At 41.1% G+C, this 15,618-nt stretch overlaps 1 protein-coding gene across 2 annotated transcripts; it reads right to left on the reverse strand.

Annotated features, from left to right (window-relative positions):
- Nucleotides 1–149: 149 nt before the first annotated feature.
- Nucleotides 150–12,564, reverse strand: LOC119801887 (zinc finger protein 431-like). 2 transcript variants are annotated; one of them, XM_038312628.1, is made up of 5 exons: nucleotides 12,431–12,564; nucleotides 3,783–3,909; nucleotides 3,329–3,389; nucleotides 1,779–2,017; nucleotides 150–251 (listed from the first exon to the last, which is right to left on the reverse strand). In XM_038312628.1, exons 1-5 carry the CDS (start codon nucleotides 12,455–12,457, stop codon nucleotides 166–168), a joined length of 540 nt encoding a protein of 179 aa, XP_038168556.1. In that variant the 5' UTR covers nucleotides 12,458–12,564; the 3' UTR covers nucleotides 150–165. The 2 variants fall into 2 exon arrangements, with proteins under 2 accessions (XP_038168556.1, XP_038168555.1); XM_038312627.1 differs by lacking the exon at nucleotides 150–251 and having other exon boundaries at nucleotides 568–2,017.
- Between the last annotated feature and the right edge of the window lie 3,054 nt (nucleotides 12,565–15,618).

Here is a 15,618-nt window from a genome sequence, read left to right on the forward strand (position 1 = left end):
AACAATGGACCACTTAGATGACGGGTATCCCATTCTATACACTACAGCAGAAACATACCAATCACTAAGTAAAAGCACAAGAGAAGATGAACAAAAGTGGCAGAAGAAATATAAGGAACACAAAATAATTTTCACTAAAAGGATTTGTCACACATAGAGCAAACTTTAGTATTTCAAAATAGGAAGCACAATGCAGGGCTCACCATGATTGGTCCTGAGTAACCACAGCAATTCATTTACTTCCTTCAAGGCTGTGAGGGAAACATAAAAGATACAAGGTATGTTTCTTGCTGCTGAAGTCTACCGTGATGTCTAAAGTGCTTACCAAATAATCACATGAATAGGGTCTTTCTCTTGTGAGTTTGTTCTTCTTTCCTGACTTCAAAATGATGTAAACAGACTTTAAAACATTGACGGGGCTAGACACAGAGCTGGACAGTTTAGAAAAGTTTATTACCAGGACCGAGGTCTGATTTTTGACAACTTCACATAGAGCTTCATAAATTCATAAACTGATTTTGTCTATGAGTTTTCAGATGGAAACAATATAAAATATAACATCATGAATCTTGAACAGATTGTTGACACTGTCAAAATTTTCCACAGAATGAATGCTCTTTTATGTAAGGATGTAAAGTGTGTTGGATAAAGAGCTTACCAAATACTTTACAATAATATACTCTCAGAATTTTTTATAGGCACTCAAAGACTACTGTAAAAAACAAAGGCTTTAACAGATTGATTGCACACAAAAAGGTTAACTCCTGTATAAAGTGCACAACTTCACGACACTGACTATATTTTTAGGGTATTTCTGCAGTACATCTTTTTCAGGTGATTTCAAAGATTGCTTATTAATAATGCAAAGGTTTTAGCACACTGGTTACATTCTCAGGGTTTCTCTCCAGTATGTGTTCTTTTATGCATTTGAAGGCTACGTTGTTGTTTAAACGCTTCGCCACATTGATCACATCCATAGGGTTTCTCTCTGGTATGTGTTCTTTTATGCATTTGAAGATTACCTTGTTGTGCAAAGGCTTTACCACACTGATTGCATTCATAGGGTTTCTCTCCAGTATGTGTTCTTTTATGTATCTGAAGTGCATTGTGATGAGAAAAGGTTTTACCACACTGATCACATCCATAAGGTTTCTCTCCAGTATGTGTCCTTTTATGTATTTGAAGATTATTGTGGTATGTAAAGGCTTTACTACATTGATTACATTGATAGGGTTTCTCTCCGGTATGTTTTCTTTTATGTATTTGAAGATGATTGTGACATGTAAAGGCTTTATCACATTGATTACATGGATAGGGTTTCTCTCCAGTATGTGTACTTTTATGCATTTGAAGAACATTGTGATGAGCAAAGCTTTTACCACACTGAATACATTCATAGGGTTTCTCTCCAGTGTGTGTTCTTTTATGTATTAGGAGATGACTATGTTGAATAAAAGCTTTACCACATTCATTGCATTCATAAGGTTTCTCTCCAGTATGTATCCTTTTATGCATTTGAAGAGCACTATGACAAGCAAAGGCTTTACCACATTGATTACATTCATAGGGCTTCTCCCCAGTATGTGTTCTTTTATGCTTTTTAAGATTACCTTGTATTGTAAAGGCTTTACCACACTGATTACATAGATAGGGTTTCTCTCCAGTATGTGTTCGTTTATGCATTTGAAGACCTATCTTATAGGCAAAGGCTTTACCACATTGATTACATTCATAGGGTTTCTCTCCAGTATGTATTCTTTTATGCCTTCGAAGATTACCTTGTTCTGTAAAGGCTTTACCACACTGATTACATTCATAGGGTTTCTCTCCAGTATGTGTTCTTCCATGCCTTTGGAGATAGCTGTGGTAAGCAAAGGCTTTACCACACTGATGACATTCAAAAGGTTTCTCTCCAATAAGTGTGCTCTCATGCCTTTGAAGATGTCTGTCATATGCAAAGGCTTTAACATATTGATTATAAACAGAAAATTTCTCTCCAGGATGATTTCTTTCAGGTCTGTAAGGATAATTGACACATGTAAAAATTTAACCACGTTCAATACACCATTGAATCTTTGTATCTCTATGAATAAATTTTATAATTTAGTCCAATTGTAAAGAGGACTCAGATCTTAGGGTTCTATTACTAGGTTTGGACTCATGTTGTTCCCCTTCATTTTGGGTTGTTTTGCATCTTTGAAGATGCCTGTGATGGAAAGATATTTTAATAAAGAGTTCACATTTATAGAATCTTTACAATATGAGATTTTTCACATATTTGTAGAAAAATGGAAAAATTCATATAAAGACATATGGTATAGAAAGTGAGGTTTCTTGGGAGCTGGAGAGACGACTCAGGGATTAAGAGCACTGACTGCTCTTCCAGAAGACCCTAGTTCGATTCCCAGCACCTACCTCACATCTATCTGTAACTCCTGCCTAGGGGATCCAACACGTTCACACAGACATACACCAGGTAAAACACCAATGCACATAACAACTGCCCCTTGGCTCTAGACTCTAAATGCCCATCTCACGAAACTCAGCACAGACTCAGCAAGATTATGAGTAACACTAGTTTACTATGGACTGTTTGCTTACTGTTTGAGGGATGGACTCATTACCTCTTCAAAATGTTTACCTTTTGTGGGGCTGGAGAGATGGCTCAGAGATTAAGAGCACTGACTGCTATTCTTCTAGAATTCAATTCCCAGCAACCACATGGTGGCTCACAGCCATCTGTAATGAGATCTGGTGCCCTCTTCTGGCCAGCAAGCATATAGACAGACAGAACACTATACTAAATAAATAAATCTTTAAAAAAAAGTTTACCTTTTGTAATATGAGTGCTATGAAATTAAAGGACAGCTCTCGTTGAGCTGTGATTCAAATGGAGATATCTGTTAAGGCATGGTTTCTTCTTTCTTTCTCTCTTTTTTTTTTTTTAAAAAATATTTATTTGTTTATTATGTATACAATATTCTGTCTACATGTATGCCTGCAGGCCAGAAGACGGCATCAGATCTCATTACAGATGGTTGTGAGCCACCATGTGGCTGCTGGGAATTGAACTCAGGACCCTCGGAAGAACAGGCAATGCTCCCAACCACTGAGCCATCTCCCCAGCCCGGTTTCTTCTTTCTTGAAAGAATGCCTTGCAAATGCAATTCACCTACTTGAAATTGAGGTATATGGTTTTGTGAGAATTTAATGATCAGTAATCCACACGAAGCTGTTCTTATTTATACTGTTCTTTAGTGTAAAATCCCCAGGACACACTACAATTTCTTCAGAGGAACATTTGTATCAGTTTGGGAATGATAATTACCTTTCATGTCTTTTAGAACTTTGACAATGTTCCTCAATATTACGGTCTTCCCAAGTGTATCCTACAACAGAGTTGAAAACATATGATATTATTATTAAAAACTGTGCAACATTTAAATTATTATCCTCAGTGAATCTTAGAACCATGACGGATTTATTCACCTCATTCTTCTTTCTCAATCAAATTACAGAAGAACATGAAAAAAAACCAAGGAACAGGGGTGGAGAGATGGCTCAGTGGTTAAGAGCACTGACTGCTCATCCAGAGGTCCTGAGTTCAATTCCCAGCAACTACATGGTGGCTCACAGCCATCTATAATGAGACCTGGCGCCCCCTTCTGGCTTGCGGGCACACATGGAAGGAATGCTGTACACATAATAAAAAAAAAAAACAAAAAAAACCCAAGGAACAGTTGTCTCCTTATTTAAAAACATGAAGGAACATTCAGTTTTACCTATGAGAGTGAGGTTATAGTAGGTGTCCAGCATCACATCTTTGTAGAGATTCCTCTGGGAAAGATCCAGCAATGTCCACTCTTTCCAAGTGAAGTCAACATGCACATCATCATAGGTCAGTGTATTCTGAAATGACCCACACATGTGTACAACAGAGAGCATGATACTGACAACATTGTAAATGTACACTTCTTTAGCAATATAGTCATATAATTCTGGTACTCCCTACACTTATCCCATTAAATAGACGTTACTTTGTAATCACCAAGTCACTTTGGAAAAAAAAACTGAATGGAAGGTTCATCTCTCTCATTGCTGTACCCTGTGAAGGGGATATCACCTTGCAAGAGAAATGACTATAAAAAAAAAACAGAGAGAGACCAGTAAATAGATCAACAGTACAGCAGACACAGGAGAGAAATTGTATCAACAATTGGTAAATAAAAAAAAATAAATAAAAAATAAAAGGGACAGGCTGTGTATACTGGCTCATGCCTTTAAACACTGCAATCAGAAGTCAGAGGGAGGAAAATCTGCCTTGGAGTTTAATGCCAGCCTAGTCTATGCAGTCAGTTCCAGGACAGTCAGAAGTACATATTACAACCCCATCTCCCATGCAAAAATCAGTCAAGCAAAGAAAAAATAGAAAGAACTCAGTAGTATCTTCTGACATTGCTACAAAGAGTTTTGTATTCATCTTCCAGAAACCTAAACTTCTCCACTTTAAGCTGTAACATCAGTAAGATTTTACTAAAAGGCACTATGTGTTTTAAACAGTTACAAGTGGACAGATGGAAACATTAGCAAATTAAATGTGGATAGTAAATAATTAATACAGAGTCAAAGAGATCTCTCATTAGTAAAGAGCTCTTGCTCGTCCTGCATCGAGGAGGCTCAGTTACTACTATTTCCTTCACAGAACATAACTATCAACTATTCAAGTCCAGGGATTTTGAAAACATCTTTGATCACTGTGAGGATCAGGTACCTGTGTGGTGCATGTCCATGCTTATAGGTGAAATATGAATTTTCATTAAAAAATTAAAAACAACAGCAACAGCCAGGAAGAAGGTGATGTATGTGCAATGCAGTGAATCAGAAGGCACAGGCAGTATTTTTTTCCAGTTTATTTATTTTTTATTAAAAATTGCCATTTTTGTCACAAATGCATGCCATCCTGGGAAACCGAATGATAACTTCTGCCAAATTTGAAAATTCAAAGTATAAGTGAAGCTCAGTTTAACAGCGAATGCTTGGCATGATCAAACACCTACATTCCAGGCACATCACACAATAAGATGAAAACAAAAAGCCAGGAATGCTGGCCCACTTTTAATCTCAGCATTTGAGATACCAAGTCAATGGGATCGGTGAGTTTGAGGTCATTCTGGAGCCAGCTGGGTGGGCAGAGCTACTTTCAAGACAGCTAGGGCTACAAAGAAAATCCTTGTTTTGACAAACAAACAAACAATTAAAAAACAGAAAGGGAGCAAACTGGCTTAGCACTGAATAGCAGTTGCTTCTCCTATATCTTACGTGATGTAGAGGTAGAGTCTTTAATGGTGGTGAAGGCATGGCAGCACAAGAAGGAAGCTGGCTGATTAGTGTCAACACAGCAGGCACAAAGGACAGGAAATGAATTGATGTTATAGACCCATATATATCCCATCCCCCATGAGGAAAACCATCCAGAAAGTCTCTTCCTAATAAAAGGTTCACAAGCGATTGAAAGAAAGTCACAAAAAAAACCCCATATGTTCACATATATCACCATCTGATAAGTTTTAGATTCAGTCAACCACATAGGCTCATTATAGGCGAATGGTCATCCATGATGAAAATTCATTTAGTCACTTGAACGATCCTCACAATCTGCAACAACCCTTACACCGCTCCAATGTCCGAAGTCTCTCCAGACACACAAGACAATCTCTTGAGAGTAACATCTTGTAAACAGGTTACATCTTTCCTACATACAACAGCACAGCACACCATTCATATTCTGAAAGACATTAATGGAGATACAATGAGGGGGGGAGACAGGCCCAAGGCAAGACCAAAGCATAGTAGCCTCACTAGTTTGCCATAAAAACCTGGCTATAGTGCTGCACGCCTTTAATCCCAGTCCTAGAGAGGAAGATATAATGAGATGAGACAGCTTTCAGACAGTGTCATTCTGGAATTCCTGGAGGCAGGATCGCCATTTCAGACTGAGGTAGAGGTAAGAGCCAGTGACTGACTGCTTTGCTTTTTTTGACCTTCAGGTTGAACCCCACTATCTATCTCTGTTTTCCTATTAATTGTGCTACAGGCCTGTTATGGATAAGGCAGCTATCTGAGCATGAGACAGAGAGAAGGCAAGAGGAAATCCAGGAAACAGTCTTTGCCCATGGAATCTCCTTTTCGTGACCAGCTTGAATTTCTATCCTAAACTCCCCAAATGGCAGACTATAACCCGAAAGAATCAGCCAAATAATCCTATTTTTTCCTGGAATCCTTTGGTTAATCGATTTAATCACAGCAACAGAGATGCAAGTTAGAACAAAACCAGGACACCCAAACTGAATTTGTTCCTAGGAAAAACCAGGAAATGTTGTCTTTCAGAAGAATGTAGGAGATATCAAGACTTTAGTTGGTGAAAACCATAGAAAGCTGTGCACAGAACTTAATTACCTGTTCTTTCTGGACCAGGAAGATGGGGATATTGAGAGTAATGGCAGAAAGTGGGGACAGAGGTGATAGGGTTTTAGTCAGATCTAGACAGACTCCATAAAAGTTTGAACTAGAGGTTATTTGTGTAATTATTTTGGCTCCAAAGTTTTTTCTTAAATTCTGCCTATGTCCTAGAAACTAATAGAGCATACTTAAAAAGTAGTGGGCTAATTTCTTAAATGCAATAGTGAATCTGTTGGATGGTTATAACTGATGACTCATTCAGATCTACAGTGAAAAATGTTGGAAATGTCAAGTGTTTCAATTGTGGTAAACAAGGTCATCTAAAAAGGGGCTATGAAGAGGACGTTCCTGAGCATGAGTCAAACATTACTGAGGCCTGCTAGAACTCATGCTACGAGGTACAATCATGTTGATTACAGTACAACCCAGAGAAGCAGTAGGCTTAGTAACAAGAATGGTTATAGGGGAGATGTATGGATCTCCCTAGAAAGAGGAAACAGATTGTGAGGTTGCATTAGAAGCAGGTGGACACGGGAACCTGAGGGGTCAGGTGAGTAAGAAAAGGACAGAGGTGGAGCGCACAGGGGAGAGGAGTGGGAAGTGGAGTTTTTAGTGAAGGACATGGAGACAGTGCAGCGCAAGCTTCCTGGGATAATAAGGGTGGCCCCAGTGAGAACTCCTAGGAATCAAGACTATGGAGGCTGAACCAGACACCTTCTGCAGCCACATAAGGCTCCTAGTGATGCCATTGGGATAGCAAGCCATCGGCAAAACATTTGACTCACACTTGTCCTGCCTGCAGGACATATTAGGTCAATGGTGGCTCAGAGCTTCTGTACTGGCCAACCAGTGATTGGTCTAATGCAGAAACTGTGAGAGGAAGCCCATACCTAACACTGCCAGGATGGCCAGCACCCAGACCTTGGATGTTCAGAGAATTAGGGTAGAACCAAGATACAACTGAGGGAAAAAAAAAATCAATGAAATGGTGTGCGCCTAAATTCTCCTGTAATCATATGTTGGTGTCTAGCCCAACAGTCGTCAGAGAGGCTTCTTCTGACAGCGATGGGAGCACATGCACAGACCCTTGCCCAAGCCCGGGCTCTAGGAATCCTGTGGAAGTAGAGAATGATTGTAGGAACAAAATGAAAGGACCAAGCCTAATAATAATAGAAATAAAAGGAGAAGAATCTCAGTTCAAAGGCCCAGAAAACATTTTCAAAAAAATTGATAATCGGGCTGGAGAGATGGCTCAGAGGTTAAGAGCACTGACTGTTCTTCCAGAGGTCCTGAGTTCAATTCCCGGCAACCACATGGTGGCTCACAACCATCTGTAATGAGGCCTGGTGCCTTCTTCTGGCCTGCAGACATACACACAGACAGAATATTGTATGCATAATAAATAAATATTTAAAAAAATTGATAATCAAAAATTTTCCTAACACAGCCCACAAAATCAACTAAGCAGAGCTCATAGAGTCTTACAGAAACAGAAACAGTAATCACAGAGACTGCAGGCATGGGAACATGGATCTCTGCATACATGTTACAGTTCAACAGCTTAGTGTAGGTGGAGGCTGTTCATTTGGTCTTCCACAAGAAATAGCCACATAGAAACTGTATTAATTCTCTGTGAGTTCGAGACCAGCCTGGTCTACAAGAGCTAGTTCCAGGACAGGCTCCAAAGCCACAGAGAAACCCTGTCTCGAAAAACCAAAAAAAAAAAAAAAAAAAAAAAAAAAAAGAAAGAAAGAAACTGTATTAATTAAAACACTGCTTGGCTTATTATGCACATTTTTAGCCAGCTCTCATATCTTAAGTTTATCCATGTCTATGAATCTGTATATCGCCACACGGTTATGGCCGACCAATGGTAAGGTCCTGTCTGGTGTATGTCTCCTGTGGCAGTTACACGATTGTTTTTGACTCCGCCTACTCTCATTTCCTCTCTGCCTTGAATGCCCACTTTGTCCTATTTGGCCCTGTGAGAGGCCAAAAGCAGCTTCTTTATTAACCAATGGTATTTACAGCATACAGAGGGGAATCCCACATCAGTTTGTTACTTTGTGGGACTCCTAACAGTGGGTGAGGGGGTGTCTCTGACTCTTTTGCTTAGTCTTGGAAATCTTTTCCTCCTACTAGGTTGCTTCGTCCATCCTTGATATAAGGGCTTAGGCCTGGTCTTATTGTTGATATCCTTGGGATTTCTGTCACATTCTGAAGAGAAATTTAGAAGTGGATCTGGTGGAAAGAGGAGCAGTGGAGAGGACGGGGAGTAGTGGAGGGAGGGGAAATTCCATTTGGGATGTATTGAATGAGAATAAATTTAAATAAAAAGAAAGAAAGGAATGTGGACACAGTGAGGGAAGACTGGACCCAGGCAAGATTAAAACTCATCAGGGCAAACGACAAATCCTGTAGCTCTGTCTCAGACAGGAGGGGCTTCATTCTCAAAGGGCTTAGATAACTGTCCCTGAAAATTTTCATACGTGTCTCTCCTTTGCTACTTCTACTCCCTGTATGCAGCTCTCCACAGCAGATGTCTCATAGCTTGGGTATCTCAATATCCCATCATCTCAACATAATACAACCCTGCCTTCATCTCCACAGCTTCATGCAATGAACTCTAAGTCTCCTCACTGAATTTCTATTCCAAACTTGATAGGCACAAAATAGGGGTGAACTAAATAAAACCACAGAGGAAGAACCTATGACCAATAAATTTTGTATCTTTCTTGTATCCAGAACTAGTACAACATGGGTTAAGCCACCAAATTTGGCTTCTGAGTAGTGATGGAAGCTACCATGCCTGGTCTAGAGTTGCAGCCAGGCTCTGTATGAAGTTGCCTTTGGGGATTAGGAATCAAGTTGCCTATTCCTTCCATAAATTGAAGGATTTAATGGATGGAATCTTACCCTGAGGGTGCCTTTCTAGGCTTCATAGATTGAAAAGGGCCTTTGCTGGCCAGTGCTCATCTTAGGCACTGGAGTTCTCAACTTTGCTAGTAACAGAAATGGATTGGGCGTGGAGGGGTGTTCCAACTGATTGATCTTGCCTATGTGCACAAGTTGGCTGCTGAAATCTGTAACATGACACACAGAAAATGGCGTGTTTCTCAAACCTCTAAGCTGACTTAAATGTGTGAAGCGGGACTGAGCGGTCTGCATAGAGAGCTCCCAAACATTCATCACCTCAAGGTATGTCTCTCACATTGTACACCACCAATGTGGCCAGTGTTTATCCACAGGACATGAGTTCCATGCTGGGCAATTACAGACTTACTCCTCCTTCCACACCCAGGGCCTTTTTCACACTGGTAACCCCAGCAGCTGACTGCCTGCCCTGTTTCCCCCTGCGGTGTACACAATAAACTATTCCTCCTATTCCGGTCCGAAGGCTCCACGTGGAAATCCTTTTCCTTTAACTGCAATGGACAGTCAACCCCGACTCCATGACTCAAATGGATAATTTTATTTCTTTTTTTTTCTTTTTTTTTGGTTTTTCGAGACAGGGTTTCTCTGCAGCTTTCTTAGAGCCTGTCCTAGAACTAGCTCTTGTAAACCAGGCTGGCCTCGAACTCACAGAGATCCGCCTGCCTCTGCCTCCCGAGTGCTGGGATTAAAGGCGTGCGCCACCACCGCCCGGCTCAAATGGATAATTTTAAAGTTCTGAGGTGGTGCAATCATTTAAGAACTTTGGAGATGTAACAGAGGACAATAAAGTCATCGCCCTGGAGTGCAAGTCTGAAATCAAGGCACCCGAGTCACCAGCAGAGAACGTGTCTCAGAAACAGTTTTCTAAAAGGCTGCAAATGCAGCTGCTCTAGAATTACTATGTCCTCCCAGGGAGAAATCACTCCACACAATTGGCATATTAATAGAGAAAAACGTCTTTAATGAGCACATGCATGTATCTGTGTCTAATGCTCAATGAGGAGCAGCATAGACAGACTTTGCATTCCACATATGCTGTCATCCCTAAGTTTCTTTTAGGGTCATGTGTCGGGTTACACTCTGAACAATTTAAATAGGGCCTGGAGACAGCAAGAGTGGACACTTAGACAGATGGGAGACTTCCACCAGTGACCTGATGCAGCAGGTCATTCTTCAGTGACGGGGTCCTGAGGGGAAAGTGCCAGGGAATGAGAACGATAGGAAAAGTAGAGGGTAGAAAAGGTAAAAGCTGGGGTGGGGAGGTCTTGCACAAGCTGTGTCTCCTGCCAAGTAAGCTTCTTAAGAAGAATAGCATCTTGTCTACTACTTACAGGGGGGAAGGAAAGAAATGGGGAGCTTCTATGAAATCAGCAGAAACTACCCTACAATGGAACAAATTCCGGAGGAGGCTAATCCAGCAGTGCTGCACAGGGGGACACAGGGCATCTCAGGAACAGCACTGACTAAGCCTACAGTGCTCTTGAGACCATAGCTCCTGGTGGTGGGAAGAGTTGGGCTCTTAGGATCTGAAGGAAGCCCTCCACAAAGGCCCTGGACCCAGACCATTACCTGCTGAATATTCGTGGTTTTAGAAAAGGAGTTCTGTTTTATTCTCAATACATAAAAGCCACCTATACAAAGCTAAAAAGGCCTAGGCTCCAGGCTGTTTCTCCCTCTTCCCAAGAATGTTCCTCCTCTCTGCCTGAGGACCTAAATGAAAGCCTTGGTTGACCAGACCAGTCCTTAACGCAACAGTTTTACTTTTCAAATAGTTGTCACCTGGAGCCATATTGCCCCACCTCTCAGAACAATGCTTTTCTCAAGAAAACTGGAACTTTAAGGCAGACCAGGACGTAAGGTCGGCTGACTCTGGAATGCCTCCCTGAGCATCTTGTTAGAAGAATGGGCCTAGAGGCTGGTTGTCAGTCAGGGATGTCTTCTTTGTAAAGAGCTAAATGTCTGGATAATCTCGTGAAAAAATAATAAGTACGCTAGTATCCTTATCTTTACTGTGGGACCTTCACCCCTTATTCTCAAAGGGGTAAGAAGAAATTTCCTAGCAGAATGCTTTCCCAGGAAGATAGTGGCCTTCCCCTCTCCCACCCGGGAGGTTCCCAGCACAAGGTCACTTAGCTCAGCCCAGCCAGACACCTGGTACAGGCTGATAAAGATGGCCTAACTCAAGAACAGTGGCCTTGCTCTAAGAACAAGGAAAAAGCTGACTTAACAGAATGGGAGGGAGCAAAAGTCCTTGTACCTGTGCCAAAGCATCTTCAAAGATTCTCTTTGTAGTTATGCCTTTAAAAGCTTACCCCACAGAGGAGATACAACTCCTCTCTACCTTCTTGTAACGGGGATGGAGATGAGTTCCAAACATGTTTGTATTATGCTGATTAAACCTTGCTTATTACAGTCTGGGCCTCTCTGGTGGTCTCCCTCTGGAGGTCGTAATCTGGGCACAACATTTACCAGGCCTGGTTAACAGATACTTATTTTTAAGGTATTTCAGAAGCAGCCCTCCCGCAGCTAAATTCTATTTTGAGACTTACTACGTAGCCAGCATTATTAAGTCCTTAATGTCACCAAATCCTACTCTTAGGACATCACAACAAAACAGTGGAGAGCTACCCGACACACGAGATACCTTTTACAACCTCCACAAAATTAACTGTAAACGGATTTTACAAGTAAAGGTTAAATGCAAAGTGCTGTCCTTCTAGAAGATAGTGGAGAAACCAGGCCTCTCCAAGTTATTCAACCTGCCTTCCATGGCTGCACCAAAAGCGCATCGTTGTTAACTACAAACACCGTTCCCACACACAGCTTCCTGCGCCCATCGCTCTGCACGGCTGCAGCCCACAGAGCAAAGTTATTCACCGGACTGTGCCTGGGTCCAGGGAGCAGCAGGGACAGCATGGGAGTTCACAGGACAGGGAATATGACTGCAGATTCCCACCCAGCCCTGAGGACCCGCCACGCTGGATCCTGGATCTCTGCATCTGATCTTCCCCATCTGGGAAAGCAGCCCCTCGCTTACCACGTCGTGGCTTCCCGGCTCGCCCATGCTCCTCTCCCAGCTCCCTGCAGCGGCACGGTCAGCACAACACGCAGCACAACACGCAAAAACACTGGTCCCACCTCCTCCTCAAACCAAAAGTAGCAGCAATGCTCACGGAAGAGCCCTGCACGACTTCTGACTGGCAGTTCGGCCTGGAGGCACTGATTGGTTGGTGAGACTTGAGTGACAAGAGTCCCGCCCTTAGAGTTACCCAGTGCTTAAAGACACAGGGCTCGTTGTTGATTCCTGAGCAGAGATTTGCATTTCAATAATTGTTGCCTTTGGCTCCCGTAGCTAATCCTGCCACCTCCCTGCATTCCACACTTTCCTCAATGTGGAGTGGAGTGATTCCCTATCCCACAGGTGGAACGGTGCCCAGAATAATAGCAGTGTTAAAGAGAAATTTAAGAACACAAAAGGAGATGTTTGTTCTGTGTCTCCACTATGATGTCAGGTGAAGTAAAGGTACTTTTTACCTGACACACGGGCACTTCAGAGGTGGAGAAGAGACTTACAAGAATCAGATAAGAAAACAAAATTATAGGTTTGTCTTCCACCACAGGGCTGGATGATGGCTTCATTTTTGTCAAAATTTTCTTCCGGAATTCAGGGCGTACTCTTCATAAATGGATAATAATAAAAAGTGTACCCTTAGGATAAATTGAATATTTAAAAAATAATGAAGTTAGGAATACTGTCTTTATGAGTACTAGCCAGCACTTTATGAATGTTAGCCAGCTCACCTCCATCAATGGGCAAGTGAAAAAAACCATGGTTGCACAACTCGGGCTGGCTACATGAGCAGGACTGGTAAAAATCTATCTCTCCATGCGTGTAGAAAGTGGATTTATGAGAATGTCTCACAAGCTGTGGGCCAGCTTGTCCAACAATGGCGTCTACCCAGGGGAAGTTGAAGACTCCAGTAGTTCCTCTGTCCATGAGGCTGGATGTCTCAGATGCACTTCAGTTGTAAGGAGGAGCAGGCTGCGTCCCACCACCCAGCTAGCTTAGCCCCTGAAATAATCACACAGAAACTGTATTAATTAAATCACTGCCTGGCCATTAGTTCTAGCCTCTTATTGGCTACCTCTCACATCTTGATTCAACCCATTTCTAATAATCTGTATGTCACTACAACATCATGGCTTAGTGGGAGAGATTCTAACCTACGTCCGTCCGTCTCAGGCCGGAGACTCATGGCATCTGCCACACTCCCCTTCTTCCCAGCCTTCTGTTCTGTCTACTCCACCCACTTAAGGGCTGCCCTATCTAAAGGCCAAGGCAATCTCTTTATTCAACCAATGAAAGCAATACACAAACAGAAAAACCTCCTACACCATTTCCCCCTTTTCTGTTGAAACAAAAAAGAAAGGCTTTCACTTTAACATAGTAAAGTTACATATAACAAAACAGTTATCAAGCAAGAATTACAGTTACAATATTTATATTTATTTTATCTTTTATCATAATTAAGGAAAACTATAACTATCTATTTTTCAACTCCATTAAAGACTCCAGAAGGATATAATATTACCTAAGTAAAAAAGAAATAAGCAACTTCCAAAACTGAGGATTGCAGGGATAGGGAACTGAAATTGGTATGTAAAATAAGATTGTTTTAACAATAGAAAATGGCACCAAATGAAAAAATCTCAAGAAGATACTAGAACTTGCAATATCACTCGTGGTCATGAATTGGAACAATTCAATATTGTGAGGAATTACATTTTTACCAGAAGCAATCTAGAGATTCAATGTAATTTCAGTTGAAATTCCAGTGGCATGCCTCAGAGAAATGGGAGGAAGAATTTTAATATTCATATAGAAGTACACAAGAACCTAACCTGAGCAACTAAGATAATCCAAAGTAAAAAGGCTAATGCCAGAGATATCACTATATTTGATTTCAAGTTGTGCCACAGAGCCATGGTAATCAAGCCAGCATGGTACCACCCCAGAAGCAAACTCAGAGATCACAGGAATAGAAGAGAGAGCCTGGCTATCAGGCCATGCAAGTTAAGACACGTGCTGTTCAACCAAGACACCAAAAATACACATTAGTATAAAAGTGGCCCTAAGGTTAAGGGCATATGTAACCAATCAGTTTTCAGTAAGATCTGAGTTCTGTTACATAGGTGGGAATTAATGTCACATATTGTAAATCAGGCCCAAAGCTTGGGAACTCTCAGACCCTAGGGAGGAAGTTAATAATGTTGTCTTGCTAAATGAACATGTTCTTTTGAAATATTTATGCTTGTTCATATAGAATAGTACATTTTAAATTAGTGGAAATTACCGTGTATTTTGTTTTTCCTTTGGAAGCACTAGATAGTGACTCTTCCACAAGAACAACATTAACTTCAGTTGGTTTTTTTTTTTTTTTTTTTTTTTTGGATTTTTCGAGACAGGGTTTCTCTGCAGCTTTTTAGAGCCTGTCCTGGAACTAGCTCTTGTAGACCAGGCTGGTCTCGAACTCACAGAGATCCGCCTGCCTCTGCCTCCCGAGTGCTGGGATTAAAGGCTTGCGCCACCACCACCCGGTCAGTTTTTTTTTTTTTTTTTTTTTTTTTTTTTTTTTTTTTTTAGAAAGCCCACTTCTGTCTTTGCTGTTTCTTTGTTGATGGGGCTGTCACCCTGCGTACACCTTTGCCCCACCTACATATCCTATCTTCTGTCCTCAGGAAAAAGACGTGGAGGTACAGATTGTCTATCAAGTATTTTTTTTTTGTCTATCAAGTATTTTTATTGCTGGGTCTAGATATACATTCTACAGATGAGAAGGTGGATGATTAGTTTTTTTTTTTAATTTCATTGCCAAGCATTCTATTTTTTTGATTTAGGAATACTTGTCTTCAAAATGACTTAATCCTTCGGAGTCATGAGGTATGATCAGATCAAAAATAGAAAGAAATTAGTATTTAACAGCTAAACATCTCTGCATATGCTTTGCTATTCACATGAGACTCTCATTTAGAAGTCAGAATAATTTATATCAGCGTGGAAAAGGAGCAAAACACAACCCAACAAACATAACTTAGTGGGATTGCAATAAACACACCTAAGTATGCATTAAGTTTTCAATACAAAATGAATTAGATGATTTTTAATGTAGAAAAGCAATCCTTGCATTAAAAGAGTTTACCCCACTCTACCTGAACTGTTGAAAG

This window comes from Arvicola amphibius, chromosome 15 (assembly GCF_903992535.2).
Source record: "Arvicola amphibius chromosome 15, mArvAmp1.2, whole genome shotgun sequence".
Lineage (NCBI taxonomy): Eukaryota > Metazoa > Chordata > Mammalia > Rodentia > Cricetidae > Arvicola > Arvicola amphibius.